The sequence below is a fragment of the Chroicocephalus ridibundus genome, chromosome 15, assembly GCF_963924245.1.
Source record: "Chroicocephalus ridibundus chromosome 15, bChrRid1.1, whole genome shotgun sequence".
NCBI classification, from domain to species: domain Eukaryota; kingdom Metazoa; phylum Chordata; class Aves; order Charadriiformes; family Laridae; genus Chroicocephalus; species Chroicocephalus ridibundus.
In genome coordinates this window covers 1961246-1974229 of record NC_086298.1, presented here as the reverse complement: position 1 = coordinate 1974229, position 12984 = coordinate 1961246, and the positions used below count along the sequence as shown (strand labels likewise).

At 49.1% G+C, this 12984-nt stretch overlaps 1 protein-coding gene across 1 annotated transcript; it reads right to left on the bottom strand.

Annotated features, from left to right (window-relative positions):
• Nucleotides 1-1402: 1402 nt before the first annotated feature.
• Nucleotides 1403-10078, bottom strand: DPH7 (diphthamide biosynthesis 7). Its single transcript, XM_063353209.1, has 9 exons — nucleotides 9805-10078; nucleotides 9210-9346; nucleotides 8685-8772; nucleotides 7873-7967; nucleotides 6406-6572; nucleotides 5822-5894; nucleotides 4938-5003; nucleotides 4563-4735; nucleotides 1403-3473 (listed from the first exon to the last, which is right to left on the bottom strand). The coding sequence occupies exons 1-9, from the start codon at nucleotides 9940-9942 to the stop codon at nucleotides 2845-2847; spliced, it is 1566 nt and encodes a 521-aa protein (XP_063209279.1). The 5' UTR covers nucleotides 9943-10078; the 3' UTR covers nucleotides 1403-2844.
• Nucleotides 10079-12984: the final 2906 nt, after the last annotated feature.

The window sequence follows — 12984 nt, the reverse complement described above, 5'->3', positions numbered from 1 at the left end:
AAACCATGGCTGCACCCATAACTCTCTCGGAGCAGAGAACTGTGGCTTACATTGAATGCCACCACTTTGTTCCAGACTTTCCCAAGCCTTAGAGCTTATCTTTCTTTTAGAGTAAATCAAGATACAGTTAATAGGTTCATTTAATATCTGTTCTTTAGTGCAGCTGCTTGAAGTTACAAGGTAACTGTTTACATTTGAAACATATCTCAAGAATTGTTATTTTTTGACACCTTCCTAGAAGAGCAGTGTCTTGCTGTTGGTCAGATTAAATGGATACAAGTGACACTTACATAGTTGTGTGCAACTGTTTAAAGTAGAAACTGCTAAATTCTAAATGTCTTTGGTAATAATGTTTTCTCTGACGCCTAAGCACTGGAGTCTTTTGAGAAAGTGATTCTTCTGTGTGGCAGTTCTGTGTCTGGTGACTGCTGCCCTCGCAAGAGGTACTCAGGAGTTTTGTTTTTTTCCATGAGGTTTCCAAATACCAACTACTGCAAAGCTTAAGCATTAGAGAACTAAACTGCAATGAAAATGTTCACTTTTGGAGAAACGAAGCATGTTTACTGTGTTTTCTGTGAGCATCCAGTCTGTAGTGAAGATTGGCAGGTGAGTCCTTAAAGTGTTGTTTAAAAAAATACCTCTTTTCAGGCCTGTCCAGGGCTGTGCTGGCAGGGAGGGGGTGCTGCAGCCCCAGAGAACTGCGCGGGAAGGAGTTGTCAGCACAGCAGCACAACTTTTTAACTTATTTTTCAGCTCATCAGAATAATGGTTATACAGAAGGGGTTGTTTTCTGCCTTGAGGCTGGGTGCTGTGGCTGGTGGCAGAGGTGATGCTTCGCCCCTTTCTTTCAGAGGTGTCACTTCTTTAGGCTCCACCTTGCGCTTCCCTGAGGGGACAACCCTTCACGTCCTGGAGAACAGGTGAACATGAGGCTGGAGAGCAGGAGATCTCCTACCCTTTGATGCAAATACAGCTTGGTCTTGAACAAGCCACTTGCCTTAATCTTCCCTGCATAGAGGCAGATGACAAATGGAGACTCCTCATTTCTCAGGGCAAATGACAAGCACCGTGCATAAGCCAAGGGCCCCACTCTGGCCACGCTCTGTGACACCACTCCAGCTCCACTAACCTCAGACTGTTTCCTCTTCATCTCACACGGCAATAAAAAAAGCCATTACAACCTTTTAAGACCGAGTCATAGTCAAAAGCCGTGTCGCTGCAGGATACACCCTCCGTGTTCTCACAAGGCGTGAGGGAACTGGATTGTCTACTCTGACTCCCAAAGAATGTTCAATGCCACCAAATGCCCTCAAAGAGGCTGAGCCATCACGGGACAAGGCGGAAGGTCCTCACAAGGACTGACCATCCAGGGCTTTTTAAAATCAAAACAACCAAGAAAGATAAATCACTTATATTGATTTTATTTTAGAAACATCCAAAAATAGGGTGTGATTTTTATTTTTTTTTTAACAAAACTCTTGTTCACAATACTAATATGAATCTTCATGTAACAGCGCTCAAGAATGTTTTCTAAAATACACATTCACCCTTCAAAAAGGAGTTTCAAAGCAGTAGAATAATTCTCTGCTGGTACCTCGCTTTAGATGCAGCACTGTTACAGATAGACCTGTTGCTGGTGTTTCTTTCCCTCCAGGCAGCTAATTCTTTAGGACCCTCGAAGAGAAACCATGAAAGCTAGAAGTTACTTCCCTAGTTTAAGCTGTTTTTCTGTTTTTAGGAAGATAATAAAGTGTTCCAGAAACGATGTTTTGCTGATATTTCACAGTGAAAAAAGAAAGCCAATGGAGCGACCATGAGAAATTCTGCAGCCATTCCTGGAGGTAGTTAGGGCAATGTTGTTAAGATTTTGGTTTCTTTACTTACGTATTCTGAACTTAAAAAATGTCAGGAGACACTGCTTATGTTTTTTGGAGGTTTTGATCTTAAAGCTGTTCACCGTTATAAAACTGAAAGATATTGACTTTGGACCTAAATGTATGTCTCCCTGTGGAGAGCAGAAAACATGAGTTTGCTACCAAGAGGCTACGGGGGGGTTAAGGGCGGCACTAAAACACAGCGGGGCTCGCGACACAAATTATGCTAAACCAGGTTGTGCCTAACTTGGAGAGCGATAAAGCACGACTGCAACCAGGTGATGAGTCTGATGTAAAAATCAGACTGTGCAGACAGACCAGAATCCCCACAAGAAAGGCTCTGCTCAGAACAAAGCTTCCTGACACCGAGCTGCTGTCTGTTGTACCCGTCCATCTGGAATTCCTTCTAAAAAAGGATTTCTCTCTACTAAAAATCACCGTGAGCACATTGCACTGGCACTATCTGGACCGTCGTTGAGCATCTTCTCAAGGTACCTACTGGTTTACAGATCGCACAGCGAGGTGCGCGCACAGCGAAGCCCGTACGCATGGGCTCTCCTGAGACATTCAGGAAAACCCAGACCACATCCTGTGTCTACATGTAGCAGCGCAGCCAAGTTTGGTTTGTGATGGAAGGAGAACAGGCTTAACAGATCAATCGTACAAATGCAAACCAGCCTTGAAGGGATACAGGGTACAAACAAGCAGCCTTTGGGAGGAAGGCTCTCCTACTTTGAGCTAGTACATTAAAGGAAAACTAAATAAACGCATCTGTGCTTGACAACACTCCTCCAAGCAAAGGCTTTCCTCAGTGCCGAAAATAAAACACCAGTTATTCCATCAGCATCGGCCTTAAAAGACTCACAAGCTCAGCAATAACACTGGAAAAGCCCAGCAGAAATTAGAGAGGGCGTAAGCTCAGCTGTCACTCTCAGTACAGGAGTTTCCCACCCCTCTCCCCCGGGACTGGTCAATGCACACTTTCAGCTGCTCTTTCAGACGGAGATGTGGTACCCGACGTCCCCAAAGGGCTCACCAGGCTCATCTCCCACTTCCAGACATGGAGGATATTGTCATAGAAAGAACAAGTTGCTACAATGCTCATTTCTTTGGGGCTGTCTAGAGACTTGGCTGAGCCACCGCTTCTCTCCAGGCCCATCCCGTTGGGTCTCCGAACTCCCGAGGCAGAACCGCTGGCTGACTGGGGATCTCCCCCTTGGTCAGGGCCCATGGCTGAATCTAAACTCCCCTTTAAACCGGGGCCCCTATCCAGGTCAGGAGCCCCAGACAGCTTAGGACCCCCCCCTGCTTTGAGCGGCAAGGCAGGGCCTTCACTCTCCTCATCCAGTATCACATCAAAAGTAGCTGTAGGAGACTCATAAATTATCTTCAGGTTTTGGACCTGCAAATTCAGTCTCTCGTCTCCTTCCTCTGATCTTCCCATAAACTCCTCTGAAGACTGGCACACAGCGGCAGCGGCAGAGTCCTGTGTTGCAGTCCAGGAATCCCTCGGACACAGCCTTGACCAGTCAGCCCCGTAGGCCAAGGAATTGTGCAAGACATAGGATGACAGGATGATACATTCCTCCATGTTTTCCGCTTGGGGAAAAAAAAAAAAAAAAAAAAAAAGAGAGAAAATAAATAAGTGAGCAGAAATCAGGTTGTGAAATGGTTTGTTGCAGACTGCTCAGAAGCCATTCTATCCCTGGCGATGTCCTACAGGAATAGTCCTCAGGCTATTGCCTTCTCCACAACAGAGATAAGTGCTCTAGGAGAAATGAGGTACTGCCTCTTCTGACCATTTTTCAGCCACCTCTCATTACCCCTGGTTCTCCCGGGTTCAGTAAGCAGCCAGGAGAAGAGGGTTTAACACACATGAGGTTTAAGAGCCTCATTATTCAAAACAGCTAAAACAGCCCAAGAAAGACAAGACAGGTCACACAGTGATCTCTGCTGAGCCATAAATGCAGCTGGTGAGATTGCCAGACCAGGTTCTGGTTATTAATAACTTTGCAGATGTGTTCTTCCCGTGAGCTTTCAACATTTGACTCTGATATTAAATGGGCATCAAGTTCCTCCTTTCCTGTACAGCAGAAATGTTATTGTCATTTCGCAAGCTGTGGATCTGCCCAAGGCCTGGAGAAACCCAGGAAGACAACCATTTTATGCAAGATTGTATTTGTAATGAAGATGCAAACAGCTTTTAATCATGTAAATACCTTCTGATTCACACGGAGAGCTTATTCGTGTTATTCGAGATTAACCAGACTGCACGGCACTTCCTTTCTGAGGCAATCACCAATGCAGCAGCAGGTCAGTAACTTCTGCTGACAGTAAACCATCACCTGACATTCAGAACCTCTCTGAACCCCCGAGATGGATACAGACCATACTGGTTACGTCAACAGGTAATGCCTCCCCACCAAAACAAACAGCCTTTCTTCCCATGAAAAGGCGTTACGAGAGATTTACACCTGAATAATGACAGTGCCTTTGCACAACCCATCAGGCCAACGGCAAGGACAGGTCTGGGAAAGCTGGAAGAGTTACCTCAAGTTGGAATGAAAGTCTATGGCCATTAACAACATGGAGATCTTTCTAGCAAGTTCAGAGGTGGAGCTCCCCCGTTAACCCGGAGGCAGGAAAGGGGAGCAGCGCACGAGCAGCTCTGTCCCACTGAACACTCACCCATGCTCCCGCGGCAGTCCAGGATTTTGAACCCGCTCTGCATGCAGGCTGCTAACAGCACAAAATCACAGGTTGGGTGCCACTTCAGCCTCCAGACTCCGCCTTCAACATGGGTGTCTGCCAGCGGCTGCTTCATGTTCCTGGTGTCCCACAGCAGCACGTGCTCATCATAGCTGGAGACACATGACAAATAAAAATATGCAGAGAAGCAGCAAAGCTGATTCAGTGTAACACGTACAGAAGAAAATTAGGAAATATTGCATGCTCTTCACCACACTGAATTTCTGAAGAGACCACACCTCGAGCAGCAGTAGCGCATTCAAAATGACAGAGGAGGCTGGTCACACTAGTGAAGAGCAGCTGGAAGGGATTTACCTGCCAGTAGCCAGAAGATTCTCCCGGTGGGGGCTGCACTGAATGCTGCACACACCCATGGAGTGTCTGCAAAAGAGGAACACAGAGCAGAGGGAAGAGACAGCAATGTACGATTTGAGAGGAAATTCTTCATTGAATTTCAAGGATTTGGGGTTCACATTACTGCATCAAGGTGTCTCAGGAAAGGAGAGTAAAGTGAACTCAAATTCCAGTCCAGCAAAACGCATAGGTAGAATTCCATCTGCACAGTCCAACAGCCTTCCCAGGGCAAGACTTCCACTCATGCAGTCTCTCAGCGCAAATATTTTCTAGTAACAGTTGTACCACAAACTGCTGTTCAGAGCCCGTAAGAATTTCAGCACAATTCCATTCCCAGGAGACTTTACTCCCAACATTAATATTTCCATAGCAATAATCCCCAGGTTACACATAAAATTTCACTGGAGAGCTGCGTATGTTGTTTTGGTCATAGTCTAAAAGATAGGTTATGCCACCAGAAGAGAGAGATTACTTCAAATGAGTGAACAGTGGAGAACAAAATATTTTCTAAAAAACATTCCATAATAAGATATCCAAATTTAACACACAGAATAATTCTCCAAATAAAAGTGTAAATCAGGATCGTTCTTTTAGAAAGAAGCTATCATCATCTTCATGTGTGGAATGAGCAGTTGGTGTATTATGTCGAAGGCCACAGAAGAAAGTGTCAACCTGAAGCTGTCCTGATGAATAACCCGAATAGATGTCTGCATTTCCCAAGGGAGGCAGAAACAGGGCTCCACTGTCACTGCACGTCTCTGAACTCCCTGGCTTGGGACTGGGCACAGTAGCACCCTCTGTTCACAGCCGATAGCTGTAGGTCCAGCTGCAGACTCCTTGCTTACCTCCTGCTGGTGAAGACAGGAGTCTCCGGGCTGCACCTGGTGTCCCAGCCCTTCAGCAGGCTGTCATCGCCTCCTGCACAAAGACAAAACACTGTTACCCCGAACACCACCCAAATGGCCAGTGCAGGGCACTCAGGCCACGCAGTTAACACCAAGCTGATGCTTTTCTGCCATGGCATTTAGCAGACATAGCAAACATCATTTGAGGCTCACGGTACTTATCACAGAAGAGACCTACATTAACAAATACCCTCACTTTGCTAAGCAAAAAAAAAAAAATTAGAAGATAAAAAGACTGGACTCTAGACATTCTCTGACTCTCTTTTGCACACCCCAAGAGATTATCATCTCTTTTGTCAATAGCCAGCCAAGGTACAGTTTAAAAGGCACAGCTTCTCCTAATTAACTCCAACCACTTCCCACAACCGAGAAGCCTTTCACCCCTAGCAGAGGCCCCAACTCTTTCAAGAGGTGCGATGCAAGCACCTTACACAACCCTGGAAGGTAAAATCCCAGGAACACCCATCCCTAAACAAGGTGCCCCCTCCCCATGCCCCCAAATGATATTCCCAGTCCTTACAGACCTGAATACACAATATCAGTGTCCCAGTAATTAAAAGCAGCAATCCAGGCCTCAAATTTGTGAGCTTCCCACTGGTTCAGGACGTGCACAGAAGGAGCGGATTCATCTACGGAGAAAAGATTCAGCTTCCCCTCTGAATCACTGCTGATCACTCTCAAAGGACATCCACTACAGTGGAATACAGAGAAAACATTAGAAATTACTGAAGTCTGTGCCCTTAGAAGCTGTTAGAGTGAAAAATAGCAGCCAAAGCATAGACAGATAACATAACATAATACTACATAGGTTTGATTCAATAATACATTGACAGAAACTGGGCGTACGGTGGAAAGAATGCACGCATTTATGCAGCTTCAGCCCATCCCATCTTAAAATTGCCTACACCAATGATCCCCATTGCCTGAGGGGAGTAAACCCCTCACACTCATGTGAAGGAAGGAAAACCAGCCTCGGGTCTTTCTTTCTCCCAGATGCATAACTTGACTTCTCACATGCTTGATATTACATCAATAAACAAATTCCACGTGAAGAGGAATTTTTTTTTCCGCCAAGTCAGACCGACGAGGACCTCTCCGAGTCTCTTCCCTCTTTTGGAGTCTGAAGAAATGCTTTATTTCCCCGCTATCACAGACATCTGAAGCGCTGGCAGATCCTGACCTTTCCTGCTCTCTTCTGGGGCACAGTACAGTTGCAGTTTCTGAACACAATGTTCTTGGAGCACTGGCAAACGTTTTGCAGCTCACAGTGCACAGATTTTCTGACATTCCCTGACATGAAACAGCTTTAATTAGCAAAGGACACTAGATACTTGCCCTGCAGAATTAAGCACACAACTGCCTGCTTCCCCCAGTTTCCAGCCTCACACCAAAGGCACCAATCTCCGTTTTGCACTTGCAGAAAACACATACTCTACTTCCTTCAAGGTATGGCTAAGTCATGTTATTTCATGCAATGTTGTTGTTTCTGAAATCAAATGTACGAGCATTCAAGAGAGGAAGGAGCCACTTTCAAACTAAGTCTCTCCTGTTTCTCACTAACGCGTGTTTAAACTTCCTACGGGTGCTATTATTAGCAGTTATTAAACAGAACTTCACACTAAAATTTCAGCTGTTCTAAGAGCAGAGTTGGAACCAGTGGATCCGTCTGCATCCCATTCTGGTCTTTCCTTTCAGCAAAGGCAACAGAAGACACGTCCTTGGCTCACCTGCCGCCATTCTCCAGAGCACAACCTCACATTTGTTGCTGGTTTAATCTCTGTTACAGTGGCCATGGTACATGCTCTTTTTACCCTTCTCTGGAAATAGTAACTTCTAGAGAAGGTGCAGGGAGACAGCCGGGACCAGGAAACTCTTAAGCCACTTCACAAAAAGCCACTAAAGGTTCATTCATCAAAGTCCTCAACTTATGCCTGAAAGCTGCCACACACACACAACACCCTCCGGTACCAGCCTTTGTCTCGCATCCTCACCATTGCTCTCGTCCTGTGGACCAGTCTAAAGACAAGGCCAGACGCTGTGCACCCAGATCGACCCTGAAGCATGGCTCCAACATGCAGCTGTTCTTCTACTGGAAAGAAAAGGAATGGGTTAAGACTGGGCAGACAGCAGGTATACAACAACACGGGTACTGCTTGCTCCCACAGCAGGTGTCTTCCAGAGACCAACGAGCGCTTCAGGGGCCCACACTAAAGAAGAGATGAAACGTCCCACTCGCTCAGTCCTGGCTGATGGGTAAATGTATGCGTACAAGGGATCCCCACGATTTCCTACCCGTCTCCTAACAAATCCCCCTTAAACTTTGCTTCTTCTCAGTGAGTAATGAAGCGCGGTAGTGATGACTTGACTGCTGAATTCCCTTATGGACTGGCTTCTGCTTCCTTTGCTCTGTGGGGATGGCTCGGATTACTCCCTTCTCTCACCAACGGGAAGACACACGTCTCCAAAATTCTTCTCTCTTTTTAACAAATTTGCATCTTCTGCTGTGTTCATCAGTTAGCCCATACTCTCAAGCGACAGTTTCCAGGGTTTGCTTCTGCTCCCCTCACGCCTCTCATCTCCCACGCTCTGCCCAGCCAGTCTCTCTGGTGCCACGAACAAATTTGTGGGATTTATGAGAAACATGAGAAGACAGAAGAACTATTTAAAAACCTAAGCATACTGGGGAAGCCCTGGAAACAATACAGCTTTCCTACAAATCTCTGAACGCTACTAATAAATCCAGAGAAGTATGAAATCTGGGTTAGGCACAGCTTCAACAGCAGGAGGTATTACAGCCACCTACCTCACTTCCAGTCAGGTGGCAAAACTCCACGGCACCCGTCGAATTTGCAATGCCAACCATGGGATGTTCTGCAACAGGAACATGGCACCTAAAACATCAAGTTAAACAAGTCTTGAATGTCCACCTTTCTTGTATTTTAGGAGGAAAGCAAAGTCATAACTTTTATTCCAGGATGCACAAGCAGGTACTTGACCAAAAAAATTTCACAGAGAAAATCTAAGGCTCCTCAAATTCCCACAAACATGCACAGAGGGGATTATATATAGGGGAAACCTACTATGTATCATTCTATAAACAAAAGACTCCACAGTCACTGACCAACTGTTCATAAACAAGCAGAAGAGCATAACAGAAATGAGCGCAGCCTTTGCTCACTGGAGCAAACTGGAGAATATTTCCCTCCCAGAAGCCAGGGACAGTTCATTTAGTAAATATTACTGTTGCTGCCATACCGACAGCCAAAAAGGACCCGAGAGGGGCAGACCACGCTGCTGTGAGCTCCAAGCCTCGACGGACCAGCATTACCATTTGATGTCCAGGATGGCGGCAGTGTCAATCCTTTGGATTTCGGTCAGCGGGATGTATGGCTGCTCCTCGTTGTAGTGATACAGGTAGAGGCGTCCGGTCCGGTCACAGGCCCCATTGCTTCCTCGGGAGTCGGTCTGCATCAAAAATTGGGAAGAAAAGAGTAGGTTTAGCAGCGATTCTACCTCCCCCAGACCTCTCCCCACCCAAGATCATGCCATGACCGGCCGGCGGGAGCAGGGCAGAGGGCTCCCGTTTGTCAAGTCCCTCCCTTGGGGGATTAAATCCACCACAGCTCCCTCAGCCCCAGCCACGCTGGCCGGCGGGGCCCGCTCAGCCCCACACGCTGCGGCCACCTCAAGCCAGCCCAGCTGGGACACGGCATGGCCCCACAGGACCGGCGGGGGGGCACCCGAGCCGCCGTGAGGCGACCGGTGGCAGCTGAGGTGGCCGGCGAAAGGCGGGAAACCACCCCGGGCCCGGCCTGGGGTGGGCCGCGAAGGCGGGAAGCAGCCGCCGGGCCCGGCCGCGCTGTCCGGGAGTGCCGGCGAGCCCCGGCGCGGTGCCGGTGTGTCGGTCGGTCGGTGGGTCTCACCGCAGCGGGCGGCCGGAGGTGGTAGGTGCCGCAGGCCAGGATGCTGTGCCAGCCCTCCACCGGGCACCACTCCACCGCGTCGGCGCTGAACTCCGTGTCCACCACCTGCAGCGTCCGCGTCCGGCACGGCGCCGCCATCTCAGGGCGGGCTCATGCTGCGGGGCGGCTCCGGCGACGGCTGCGGGGCCGGCGCGCAGCGGAACAGCCGCCCGTCTGCTTCCCGGTCAGGGGCGGGCCCGGCCCGGCCCCTGGGGCTCCGGTGCCCCCGCCGCGCCCGGCCCCGCCGCTGCCCCAGGCCGGGCTTGTCGGCACAAGCGGGTCCGGGCCGCGCTGAGCTCCGTCCTCCAGCGGCCGCGGAGGAGGGGGATCCCGTGAACTCCCCCAAACGCCGCCTCCGGCGCCCGCCGCATCCTGCGGAGAGACCCTGCAGCTCTAACGCCTGTGAGGTGACCGACCGCTGCTCGGCCTCAACCCAGCAGCTGCTGGTTAGAGACAAAACCAGCACCGGTGTTCCCTTGGCATCCTCCCTCTTAAAGACCTCCCTCTCATCCCTGTCCCTGACCTCCCTTCCAGAGCAGAGATGTTCTCTGCGCTTTCACAGAGGCTCCCCAACTTCACCGATGACACCACGCTGTGTGGCACGGTCGACATGCTGGAGGGAAGGGATGCCATCCCAAGGGACCTGGACAGGCTGGAGAGATGGGCCTGTGCAAACCTCACGAAGTTCAACAAGGCCAAGTGCAAGGTCCTGCACCCGGGTCAGGGCAACCCCAAGCCCAAATCCAGGCTGGGCAGAGAATGGCTTGAGAGCAGCCCTGAGGAGAAGGACTTGGGGGTGCTGGTTGATGAGAAGCTCAACATGAGATGGCAACGTGCACTGGCAGCCCAGGTGGCCAACCATATCCTGGGCTGCATCCCCAGCAGCGTGGGCAGCAGGGCGAGGGGGGGATTCTGCCCCTCTGCCCCGCTCTGGGGAAAACCCCCTGCAGTGCTGCCTCCAGCTCTGGGGCCTCAGCACAGGGGAGACATGGAGCTGTCGGAGCGGAGCCAGAGGAGGCCCTGGAGATGCTGGGAGGGCTGGAGCCCCTCTGCTGTGAGGACAGGCTGAGAGAGCTGGGGGGGTTCAGCCTGGAGAAGAGAATACTCCGGGGAGACCTTGGAGCCCCTTCCAGTCCCTAAAGGGGCTACAGGACGGATGGAGAGGGACTCTGGATCAGGGAGGGGAGCCATAGGATGAGGGGGAACGGTTTTAAACTGAAAAAGGGGAGATTTAGATGAGATCTCGGGAAGAAATTCTTTGCTGTGAGGGTGGTGAGCCCCTGGCCCAGGTTGCCCAGAGAAGCTGTGGCTGCCCCATCCCTGGAGGGGTTCAAGGCCAGGTTGGACGGGGCTTGGAGCAACCTGGGCTGGTGGGAGGTGTCCCTGCCCAGGGCAGGGGGTGGCACTGGATGGGCTTTAAGGTCCCTTCCAACTAAAACCATTCTATGATTCTATGTTCCGGACCACAGAAGGATCCTGTTCACTGCCCTGAGCCTTTCCCCTTTCCTCACAGTCCTTTCCAAGATGGAGGGTGAGGACTGTACCCTCAGGACGTGGCACACAGCCAGTTTATGCCCTGGTGCTGGTCTCTGCTCTCACATCCTTCCCTTGAGACCGGTTTCCTGCTGTTCCCCAAGCAGAAATTTCTGCAGGACTGTGTTTCACCACCCAAAGGTCTCATTGCTGAGTGAAAATAGTCCACCATGCGCTGGTCTCTTGATGTTTTCCCATAAGCAACACCACATTAATTGACAGTGAATTTCATCTACTAGTCTGTCTCATAAGATCCTTCTGCAATTCTTCATTCAGCCTTTATTATATTATTATTACACTGAATAACCTCATCAGTGGATGTTGTCACCTTTCTGATTCATTACTTTTTCCCAAATATTTTTCAAAATACTGGGCATCCAACTGTTGACTTCCCTCCACCAAAACACACCCCTCCCTTTAACCCTTCCTTTCCCATCTTTTAAACAGTTGTTTGTCCACGTGACAACATTCCCCTTTTCCCACAGCAGCTTTTTTCTTTAAGTGCCTTGAGCAAAGTCACGATCAAGTGCATTTTGGAAGTTCAAGCAGACAGTATTGACCAAATCCTCTTTATCCCCTGCTCGTTGATGCCACTAAAACAATTCCAATAGAGTTCTGAAGCCCGACTTCTCTATACAAAGACTGTGTTGACTCCTCCCCAGTGTTTAGCCATTGATGCTGCGCCTATGAATTTGTGCTGTGCTCACCTGGCTGTATTTTGCCCCATCTGCCCTGAAACTCATTTCAGCGGCCGCTGTCACGTTTGCTGTGGTACGGAGGGAGAGGTGACCACCCCAGCTGGTACCTCGGCTTATTCCTCCATGAGCTCCCTTAGAGCCGGAGGTGGCACCGTCTGGTCCCAGCAACTTGTTACTGCTCGTTTTATCTGAACTTTAATCTCTCCTAAAAGCACTTCAGTTTTAAACAGATTCTCTGCTGAGCTTTCCATATGGAAGGACTCCCGTGTGAGCTCCCCCAGCGCTCTCACAGCTAACGCATACGCAAACAATTCACTTGGGTTTTTTCTGCTGGGGCTTTATCTTCAGGTCAGACCTTCCCTTTACTGTGCATCACATCTACTGACTTCGGCAGTCTCCACGCTCCTCATGTTTATAACATTATTTGTGCAAGCTTCATGACTTGAATGTTCTTTTTATTCCATTTTCCTTTGCATTATTTTGGTGGGGGTTGTGTTGTTTTGCGGTTGGTTGGTGGTTTTGTTGTTGTTTGGGTTTGGGGTTCTTTTTTTTAGTTTTTATTTTTTCCATTTCACCTGCCAAATCTTATTCTTCCTGTCTTCTACATTTGGACACCAGTTCCATTTATAAGGAATTTCTTCTCAGTCCATGAGCATACCACAACACTGCTCTTTAATCACACCAGCCTCCTTTTGTCCCCTCTCGCCCTTTGCTCCTGGCCCAGTGGGGTGTCTGACACTGTCTCTGTGCCACCTGCACGCATTTAAGTCTTTCGGCTGCCCCTTTTACCTTCATTTGAAATTAAATCACCACCACCACAGAGGAAAACTTGAAAATATAATCCCATGGGTGTATTAAAGGCTTAAATATCAAGAGGTAAACGCTGAGCCCTGCAATATGTTATTTCAGA

Coding starts and splice junctions, on each gene's coding strand:
- DPH7 (XM_063353209.1), bottom strand. CDS start 9,942: ATGGCGGCGCCGTGCCGGACGCGGACGCTGCAGGTGGTGGACACGGAG. Junction 4,736..4,937: donor AATCTTCTGGCTACTGGCAG/GTAAATCCCTTC, acceptor ATGTGTCTCCAG/CTATGATGAGCACGTGCTGC. Junction 3,474..4,562: donor GGACTGCCGCGGGAGCATGG/GTGAGTGTTCAG, acceptor TTTTTCCCCAAG/CGGAAAACATGGAGGAATGT.